A 10,884-nucleotide genomic window follows, 5' to 3' on the forward strand; every position below is an offset into this window, starting at 1 on the left:
CAATGGAAACCCGCTTTACAAGGGAAGGCTGGAAGCAGGTTTGTGATTTGCAGATTGCTGCTATCATTGACCAGGTTAGACTTTTAACAGCGTGATGCTGGTGTGCAGGTGGATAGTTTGCACATCTGCAGATTACGGCAATCACAGAGCACGGCTGCTTTGGACAGAGCAGAACCCCCTTTAATATCCGTCCATTCATTGTCTCCCCTGACTTTGAATTCACGGAGGAACTTTCAGCAAAACATTTCCCAGATTTCAGACTGTGACCCAGAGCGATTCCACCCAGAGCTGATTTACAAAGTCACAACTGTGGAAAATGACTCCCCTCGCTCTGTCCCTTTGGACACAGACTGGTGTTGAAAACTACCCGAGTTAATTCTGTCCCTTCGGCTACATTGCCCCATCTCCCAGAGAACAAAGTCCAACTAATGGTCCACTTTCAAACAGAGATTTTATTGCAACAGATTAATGAAAAATAGTGACTCAATCCAGTCATCATTCAAACTGGCCTGCTATTGGACAATTCAAACCAATTGTCTGCTCTTACATAAATCAAATAGAATCATTCTCCACATGATTTAATTAGTTAGCTGAATGCCACATTCTGAGAGTGTGGGTTGCTATGGAGAATTCGGAGAGTTAACAGAGTGTGAAGGATTTCCAGAAGAGGTTCACACAGCCTGGTCTTCGCTCCCTATCCCCCATGTTTGCGTTTGTTCGGATTTTTGGATATTCTGAACATCCTGGACTTTGCCCGCTTCAGATTACGTTCCTCAGTGTCACTCTGACCTTCCTTCTTGGCATTTTCCAGTTCGGACAGCAGGAAATAATCTGGAAACTCCTGGGAACAACAACAGAAATAGATTAGGGAAGAAAGTCCCGCAAATGGATGTGGATTTCAAAAAGTGAATGTGGGAAACTTCCGTCAATAAATCTACAATGAGCTAATTCCAATTTTGTGAAATTATCTTCATAAATTGGGAAGCTCCCAATTCGCAATTAGAAAGCTGAGAAATTACTCGATTCCCTTCCATCCCCCAATCATGAACCCTTCAAGGGGAGGTTGACTTTGGAAAGAGTGAGAAAACCTCTGGAATGAACCAATCCCGGTGCTCGGAGCTTCATGTCAACATAGTAGTAATGTCAGGATTGCTACCAGTGCCACGAGCTATTCAGAGTAGGAATGTCAGGATAGATAGGATGAATGCGTGGCTCGAGAGATGGTGCAAGATGGAGGGATTCAAGTTCCTGGGGCATTGGGACCGGTTCTGGGGGAGGTGGGACCAGTACAAACCGGACGGTCTGCACCTGGGCAGGACTGGAACCGATGTCCTGGGGGGGGGGGGGGGGGGGGGGGGGGGTGTTTTCTAGAGCTGTTGGGGAGGGTTTAAACTAATGTGGCAGGGGGATGGGAACCGATGCAGGAAGTTGGAAGGTAGTAAAACAGGGACAGAAGCAAAAGGAAGTAAGGGGAAAAGTGCAAGGCAGAGAAGACATAGTCAAAAATCTAAAAGGGCGACAGTATAAGGTACAGTGACTGAGGGGAGCTCAGTGAATAGGCCCAGTAATAACAAAAGGAATAAAACTGGAGATGTTAAGATTCAAAACAGAGGTAAAAAAAACAACCTAAGTGTACTTTACCTGAATGCTCGTAGTATTCGGAATAAAGTAAATGAGTTGATGGCACAAATCATCGTAAATGACTATGATTTAGTGGCCATTACTGAAACATGGTTAAAGGATGGTCACGACTGGGAGTTAAATATCCGAGGGTATCAAACTATTCGGAAGGACAGAGTGGATGGTAAGGGAGGTGGTGTTGCTCTGTTATATAAGGATGACATCCGGGCAATAGTAAGGGATGACATCGGTGCTATGGAGGATAAGGTTGAATCCATTTGGGTGGAAATCAGGAATAGTAAGGCGAAAAAGTCACTGATAGGAGTAGTCTATCGGCCACCAAATAGTAACGATATGGTGGGGCAGGCAATAAACAAAGAAATAACTGATGCATGTAGAAATGGTACAGCAGTTATCATGGGGGATTTTAATCTACATGTCGATTGGATAAACCAGGTCGGTCAAGGCAACCTTGAGGAGGAGTTTATAGAATGTATCCGCGATAGTTTCCTAGAACAGTATGTAATGGAACCTACGAGGGAACAAGCGGTCCTAGATCTTGTCCTGTGTAATGAGACAGGATTGATTCATGATCTCATAGTTAGGGATCCTCTCGGAAGGAGCGATCACAATATGGTGGAATTTAAAATACAGATGGAGGGTGAGAAAGTAAAATCAAATTCTAGTGTTTTGTGTTTAAACAAAGGAGATTACAAGGGGATGAGAGAAGAACTAGCTAAGGTAGACTGGGAGCTAAGACTTCATGGTGGAACAGTTGAGGAACAGTGGAGAACCTTCCAAGTGATTTTTCACAGTGCTCAGCAAAGGTTTATACCAACAAAAAGGAAGGACGGAAGAAAGAGGGAAAATCGACCGTGGATATCTAAGGAAATAAGGGAGAGTATCAAATTGAAGGAAAAAGCATATAAAGTGGCAACGATTGCTGGGAGATTAGAGGACTTGGAAATCTTTAGGGGGCAACAGAAAGCTACTAAAAAAGCTATAAAGAAGAGTAAGATAGAGTATGAGAGTAAACTTGCTCAGAATATAAAAACAGACAGTAAAAGTTTTTACAAATATATAAGACAAAAAAGAGTGGCTAAGGTAAATATTGGTCCTTTAGAGGATGAGAAGGGAGTTTTAATAATGGGAAATGAGGAAATGGCTGAGGAACTGAACAGGTTTTTTGGGTCGGTCTTCACAGTGGAAGACACAAATAACATGCCAGCGACTGATAGAAATGAGGCTATGACAGGTGAGGACCTTGAGAGGATTGTTATCACTAAGGAGGGAGTGATGGGCAAGATAATGGGGCTAAAGGTAGACAAGTCTCCTGGCCCTGATGGAATGCATCCCAGAGTGCTAAAAGAGCATAGAACAGTACAGCACAGAACAGGCCCTTCGGCCCTCAATGTTGTGCCGAGACATGATCACCCCACTCAAACCCACGCATCCACCCTACACCCGTAACCCAACAACCCCTCTGCCCCTTAACCTTACTTTTATTAGGACACTACGGGCAATTTAGCATGGCCAATCCACCTAACCCGCACATCTTTGGACTGTGGGAGGAAACCGGAGCACCCGGAGGAAACCCACGCACACAGGGGGGAGGACGTGCAGACTCCACACAGACAGTGACCCAGTCGGGAATCGAACCTGGGACCCTGGAGCTGTGAAGCATTTATGCTAACCACCATGCTACCCTGCTGCCCCTAGATGGCTAGGGAAATTGCAGATGCACTAGTGATAATTTACCGAAATTCACTAGACTCTGGGGTGGTCCCGGTGGATTGGAAATTAGCAAATGTGACGCCACTGTTTAAAAAAGGAGGTAGGCAGAAAGCAGGAAATTATAGGCCAGTGAGCTTAACTTCGGTAGTAGGGAAGATGCTGGAATCTATCATCAAGGAATAAATTGCGAGGCATCTGGATAGAAATTGTTCCATTGGGCAGACGCAGCATGGGTTCGTAAAGGGCAGGTCATGCCTAACTAATTTAGTGGAATTTTTTGAGGACATTACCAGTGCAGTAGATAACGGGGAGCCGATGGATGTGGTATATCTGGATTTCCAGAAAGCCTTTGACAAGGTGCCACACAAAAGGTTGCTGCATAAGATAAAGATGCATGGCATTAAGGGTAAAGTAGTAGCATGGATGGAGGATTGGTTAATTAATAGAAAGCAAAGAGTTGGGATAAATGGATGTTTCTCTGGTTGGCAATCAGTAGCTAGTGGTGTCCCTCAGGGATCCGTGTTGGGCCCACAATTGTTCACAATTTACATAGATGATTTGGAGTTGGGGACTAAGGGCAATGTGTCTAAGTTTGCAGATGACACTAAGATGAGTGGTAAAGCGAAAAGTGCAGAGGATACTGGAAGTCTGCAGAGGGATTTGGATAGGTTAAGTGAATTGGGCTAGGGTCTGGCAGATGGAATACAATGTTGACAAATGTGAGGTTATCCATTTTGGTAGGAATAACAGCAAACAGGATTATTATTTAAACGATAAAATATTAAAGCATGCCGCTGTTCAGAGAGACTTGGATGTGCTAGTGCATGAGTCACAGAAGGTTGGTTTACAAGTGCAACAGGTGATTAAGAAGGCAAATGGAATTTTGTCCTTCATTGCTAGAGGGATGGAGTTTAAGACTAGGGAGGTTATGTTGCAATTGTATAAGGTGTTAGTGCGGCGACACCTGGAGTATTGTGTTCAGTTTTGGTCTCCTTACTTGAGAAAGGACGTACTGGCGCTGGAGGGTGTGCAGAGGAGATTCACTAGGTTAATTCCAGAGCTGAAGGGGTTGGATTATGAGGAGAGGTTGAGTAGACTGGGACTGTACTCATTGGAATTTAGAAGGATGAGGGGGGATCTTATAGAAACATTTAAAATTATGAAGGGAATAGATAGGATAGATGCGGGCAGGTTGTTTCCACTGGCGGGTGACAGCAGAACTAGGGGACATAGCCTCAAAATAAGGGGAAGTAGATTTAGGACTGAGTTTAGGAGGAACTTCTTCACCCAAAGGGTTGTGAATCTATGGAATTCCTTGCCCAGTGAAGCAGTTGAGGCTCCTTCATTACATGTTTTTAAGGTAAAGATAGATAGTTTTTTGAAGAATAAAGGGATTAAGGGTTATGGTGTTCGGGCCGGAAAGTGGAGCTGAGTCCACAAAAGATCAGCCATGATCTAATTGAATGGCAGAGCAGGCTCGAGGGGCCAGATGGCATACTCCTGCTCCTAGTTCTTATGTTCTTATGGAGACAATTTATAACATAATTGGACTGAATATCTCTTTCAAATTAAGTGATTTTGCTGCAAGATTTGGGTTCACTCTGCCTCATTCTAGGTGGCTAATGGAGGTTACTGAGAGAGACTCAGATGCTCCTCGAAAATATTCCAATGATCTAATCAAATGGGTAAACAGTGGTTGGCGCTTCTGCCTCACAGCGCCAGAGTCCCGGATTCAAGTCACTGTCTGTGTGGAGTCTGATCTTTCTTCCTGTTTCTGCGTGGGTTTCCTCCCGATGCTCTGGTTTCCTCCCATAGTCCAAATATGTGAAGGTTGGGTGGATTGGTCAGGCTAAATTGGCCCTTATTTTCCAAGGGTAAGGTGGAGTTACAGGGGGTGTGGGCCTTGGTGTTCATTCTGAAGGTTGGTGCAGACTCGCTGGGTAAAATGTTCTCCTGCTATACTGTAGGGATTCTATGATTCTATGAAACAGGACCAAATGCGTTTGGGTAGGAATCCCAGAGATTTGATGATATGGGCTGACAGATGGGGCGAGAGGGGTCTGGGGTTAAGAGAGAGAGAGCGGATTTGGTTGGGGAGAGAGAAGGGAGTTGGTATTCACCTGAAGAAGGAGCCGTGCTCCGAAAGCTCGTGTTTGAAACAAACCTGTTGGACTTTAACCTGGTGTTGTAAGACTTCTTACGGAGTTGGTATGGGCAGAGAGAGATAGTTGGGGTGGGAGATTTTGTTTGGGTTGGGGCGAGGAGGGTGGTTAAAGTGTACGGAGGGAGAGGGGTTGGGGAGAGAGGGGATGGGGAGAGAGGAAAGTTGGGTTGGGATGGGAGAGGGAATTTGGAGACAGGGGTTTGGGATGGGTAAATATGGGATTGGGGTGGGGAGAGGCAGTTTGGGGAGATAGTGGGCTTGGGGAGAGAGGGAGCTTGGGGAGGTAGGAAGGTTGAGGTTGGGGTGGGAGATGGGGTTTGGGGAGAGAGGGGATTGGGTTGGGGAGAGTGGATTTGGGGTGAGAGGAGGGTTGGGGTTGGCATGGGAGCTGGGGTTTGGGGAGAGAGGGGATCAGGGTGGAGAGAAGGTGTTTGGGGAGAGAGGAGGCTGGGTTGGGATGGGAGAGGGGGTTTGGGGAGATGGGGTTGGGATGGGAGTGTGGGATTGGGGAGAGGGAGTTGGGGTGGGGAGAGAGGGGGTTTGGGGAGAGAGGGGGTTGTGGTGGGGAGAGTGGATTTGGGTAGAGAGGAGAGTTGGGGTTGGGATGGGTGAGGGGGTTTTGGGGAACATAGAACATAGAACAGTACAGCACAGAACAGGGCCTTCGGCCCACGATGTTGTGCCGAGCAATGATTACCCTACTCAAACCCACGTATCCACCCTATACCCGTAAGCCAACAACCCCCCCCCTTAACCTTACTTTTTTAGGACACTACGGGCAATTTATCATGGCCAATCCACCTAACCCGCACATCTTTGGACTGTGGGTGGAAACCGGAGCACCCGGAGGAAACCCACACACACACGGGGAGGACGTGCAGACTCCGCACAGACAGGGCAGGATAGGGATAGGGTGGGGTAGGGAGGGTGGGGAGAGGTGATTTGGGGAGAGAGGGGGGTTGGGGTTGGGGTGGGAGATGGGTTTTGGGGAGAGAGGGGGGCCTGGGTTGGGATGGGAGGTGAGGTTTGGGGAGAGTGGGTTGGAATGGGCTGGGATATGGGGTGTGGGGAGAGAGGGGTTTGGGGTGGGGAGAGGGAGTTTCAGGTGAGAGGGAGGTTGGGATGAGAGAGGGGGGTTTGGAGTGAGAGAGGGTTAGGGTGGGGAGAGAGGGAGTTTGGCGAGACAGGGGGGTTGGGGTTGGGGAGGAAGATGGGGTTCGGGGAGAGAGGGGGTGGGGGTTGGGATGGGGATGGGGTTTGGGGAGAGGTGGTTGGGATGGGAGATGGGATTTGGGGAGAGAGGGGGTTGGGGAGGGGAGAGGGAGTTTTGGGAGAGAGGGTGGTTGGGGTCGGGATGGGAGAGGGGGTTTTGGGGAGAAAGGAGGGATGGGTTAGGATAGGAGAGGGAGTTTCAGGATAGAGGGGGGTTGGGGTTGGGATGAGAGAGGGGGGTTTGGGGTGAGAGGGGGTTGGGGTTGGGGTGGGGAGAGAGGGAGTTTGGGGAGAGAGGGGATTGGGGTTGGGATGGGAGATGGGGGCTTGGGGAAAGAGGGAGGTTGGGATGGGAGAGGGGGGTTTGGAGTGAGAGGGGGTTGGGGTGGGGCGAGAGGGAGTTTGGCGAGACAGGGTGGTTGGGGTTGGGGAGGGAGATGGGGTTCGGGGAGAGAGGGGGTGGGGTTTGGGATGGGAGAGGGAGTTTGGGGAGAGGTGGTTGGGATGGGAGAGGGGGGTTTGGGGTGAGAGGGGGTTGGGGATTGATGGGGGTTGGGGTTGGGGTTGGGATGGGAGAGGGGGTTTGGGGTGAGAGGGGGTTTGGGTTGGGATGGGAGAGGGGGTTTGGGGTCAGAGGGGGTTGGGGTTGGGATGGGAGAGGGGGTTCTGAGGAGAAAGGAGGGGTGGTTGGGATAGGAGAGGGAGTTTCAGGAGAGAGGGGGGTTGGGGTTGGGATGGTAGAGGGGGGTGTGGGGTGAGAGTGGGTTGGGGTTGGGGTGGGGAGAGAGGGAGTTTGAGGAGAGAGGAGATTGGGGTTGGGATGGGATATGGGGTTCGGGGACAGAGGGCGTTGGGGTGGGGAGAGGGAGTTTCGGGAGAGAGGGGAATTTGGGGAGAAAGGAGGGGTGGGTTGCGATAGGAGAGGGGGTTTTGGGGAGAGAGAAGGGGTGGGTTGGGATGGGAGAGGGGTTTTGGGGAGAGAGGGGAGCAGTAAGTTCTTCGAGTTTGTTGAATGATGTTTACTTCTTGTTTGATCCTCTTTGTGGATGTGAATATGGATTGGAGAGAACAAGAGCTCTTTCCATGGATGAGGAATCCTGTAATTTAGATCAAACCCGCTCAGAATCCCTTCTAAACCAATGAGTGTGGTACATTAGCACAGTGGTTAGCACTGTTGCTTCACAGCTCCAGGGTCCCAGGTTCGGTTCCCAGCTTGGGTCACTGTCTGTGTGGAGTCTGCATGTTCTCGCCGTGTCTGTGTGGGTTTCATCCGGATGCTCCAGTTTCCTCCCACTAGTCACAAAAGACGTGCTGTTATGTGATTTGGACATTCAGAGTTCTCCCTCTGTGTACCCGAACAGGTGCCAGAATGTGGCGACGAGGGGCTTTCACAGTAACTGCATTGCAGTGTTAACAGTCCCGCAGTTGCAGTCCCGTAACTGCCTCCCCGAACAGGCGCCGGAATGTGGCGACTAGGGGCTTTTCACAGTAACTTCATTTGAAGCCTACTCGTGACAATAAGCGATTTTCATTTCATATAGGCGACTTGTGACAATAAAGATTATTATTATTAAGTGACCCCAACACTATATAAAGCACATTCACTCTCAATACTATAGTCCTGTCAAAAGTGGGGTTTCTCACTAGATCAGAATTAAATCAGTTATTTCCCAGTGCTGGTTTCCATTCGAAATGAGCGGGATGAACACAAACTATCATTTCTATTGAATGTGACTTTTTGCTGGGTCCTTACCGCTTTCCCCCCGCTTCCTGTGGCTGCCATGGCTCTCTGCAGGATTTCGCCGCGATACCTGTTGTCTGGGGGGGCTGAGCTGACACTCAGTACTGCCAGGGCGATGGAGAGGAGAGCCAGGCTCAACTGAAGGCGGCTGCACCACATCTCTGCACAAGGCGAGGATCAACGGGAGAGACAGCGAGAAGGAGAAAAGTTTCCAAACGCTTTGAAATTGGCGGCTGTTTCAGCACTGGCTCTGTGGACAGCTCCGATCCTTCTGTCCCTGCAATCGGGGAAGCTCCTTTTAAAGCCGCCCTCACACCAGCTCACACATTCGGAGGAGGGTCCCAACCAAGTCTCCAATTGGTCTCTTTTCCTGCTCCTAGCGATCTGAGTTTGGTTGCCGCCTCTTCAATAATGTGACACCTCTTGGCCAGCCTGTCTAATTTCTGTACATGAAGCACAGCAGATTCTTGGCCAGAATGTGAATGTAACCATCCACTCGCAGCCCCGTTCATCATATTGTGTTTTTATCATGATGTGGAGATGCCGACGTTGGACTGGGGTGAGCACAGTAAGAAGTCTTACAACACCAGAATAAAGTCCAACAGGTCTGTTTCAAACACGAACTTTAGGAGCACAGCTCCTTCCTCAGGTGAATGGAGAGTTATGTACCTCTCCATTCACCTGAGGAAGGAGCTGCGCTCCGAAAGCTCGTGTTTGAAACAAACCTGTTGGACATTAACCTGGTGTTGTAAGACTTCTTACTGTTTTTATCATAGTTGAGAGGGTGAATGGGGCTCATCCGTTCTTTGGGCCTGTGAGTTGCGGCTTTGTCGGGCCAATGGAGGCGTGGGGCTGGCTTTACTAACAAGTGGAAAGGCAGGTAAACACCCTCATCCACAAAACACCTTGAACATTGAATATACTAGAGCACTGCGGAATGGGTTGCAGTTTCTTCACAGCTCCATGGTCCCAGGTTTGATTCCAGGCTTGGGTCTCTGTGCAGCGTCTACACATTCTCTGCGTGCCTACGAGGGTTTCCTACCGTTGCTCCGGTTTCCTCCCAGTCCAACCATGTGCAGTTTGGTAAATCAGACATTCTGAATTTTGCCTCTGTGTACCCGAACAGGCGCCCAAATGTGACGACTAAGGATTATTCACAGTAACTTCATTGAAGTGTTAATGTAAGCCTACTTGTGACAATAAAATATTATTATGAAGAATCTGGGCTGGATTCTCTGTTTCAGGGACTATGTCCCCATGCCGTCATGAAAACTCTGGCCTTTTGCGCTCGGAAAACTGGCATCAAAAGGCCACAGATTCACTGACCTTGCAAGGGTCTAGCAGGGAGCCATTCTGGAGCTCACAGCTCCAGCTGCTGATCCGAGCCTGCGCACTTCCAGGTCAGAGGCGATACTTGCGCATGGCAGAAGCCTCCCAGTCCTCCCATCCCAGCAATCAGCCTGGTAAACGTTTGCTGTGCTCTCTCTATAGCAAGAACATCCTTCCTCAGAAAAGGAGACCAAAACTGCAAACAATACTGCAGCAGTGGAATTCTCCATTGGCAGGATCCTCCTGTCCACCGGCAGCGCACCCACACCTGTGGGTTTTGTGATGGCGTGGGGCAGCCACAATGGGAAACCTCATTGGCTGGCTGCGGGAAAGGAGAATCCCACTGTGGCGGGGGCGTGCTAGGCAGGAAAATGCATCTGGCAGACAGGCAAATCCCACCTCAGGTGTAGCCTCACCAACGCCCTATACAATCGTAATAAAACATCTCTATCCCATACTCAAATTCTCTCGCTATGAAGGCCAACATACCATTTGCCCTCTTTATGCCTGCTGCACCTGCGCACTTAATTGCAGTGCCTGATGCATGGGAACGCTGAGGTCTCGCTGAGTATCCACCTCTCTCAATTTACATCCATTCAAATAATAATTTGCTTCCTATTTTTTCTCCTGAAACAGATAACCTCACATTTATCCACATTATTCTGCATCTGCCATGTGCATGCCCACTCACTCAGCCTGTCAAAATCCCAGTGATGCATCTCTGCATCTTCCTCACAGCTCCCACCCAACTTTGTATCATCTGCAAATTTGGGGATATTACATTTAGTTCCCTCATCCAAATCATTAATATATCAACCAGTGGGGCTGGTTTACACTGTGGGCTAAATAGCTGGCTTGTAATGCAGAACAATGCAAGCAGCCAAGGTTCAATTCCCATACCAGCCTCCCCGAACAGGCACCAGAATGTGCCGACAAGGGGCCTTTCACAGTAACATCATTGAAGCCTACTTGTGACAATAAGCAATTATTATTATTATATAATATATATAACACACAACTCCAATCAGTAAAAGAGCCATTTTATTTTTAAATTTAGAGCACCTAATTCATTTTTCCAACTAAG

The 10,884-nt window shown here is 48.7% G+C and overlaps 1 protein-coding gene across 1 annotated transcript; it reads right to left on the bottom strand.

Annotated features, from left to right (window-relative positions):
- Positions 1 to 432: 432 nt before the first annotated feature.
- LOC119976350 (somatostatin-like) lies at positions 433 to 8,728 on the bottom strand. The gene is made up of 2 exons (XM_038816829.1): positions 8,484 to 8,728; positions 433 to 841 (listed from the first exon to the last, which is right to left on the bottom strand). Exons 1-2 carry the CDS (start codon positions 8,628 to 8,630, stop codon positions 695 to 697), a joined length of 294 nt encoding a protein of 97 aa, XP_038672757.1. The 5' UTR covers positions 8,631 to 8,728; the 3' UTR covers positions 433 to 694.
- Positions 8,729 to 10,884: the final 2,156 nt, after the last annotated feature.

The sequence above is a fragment of the Scyliorhinus canicula genome, chromosome 13 (assembly GCF_902713615.1).
Source record: "Scyliorhinus canicula chromosome 13, sScyCan1.1, whole genome shotgun sequence".
In the NCBI taxonomy this organism is placed as follows: domain Eukaryota; kingdom Metazoa; phylum Chordata; class Chondrichthyes; order Carcharhiniformes; family Scyliorhinidae; genus Scyliorhinus; species Scyliorhinus canicula.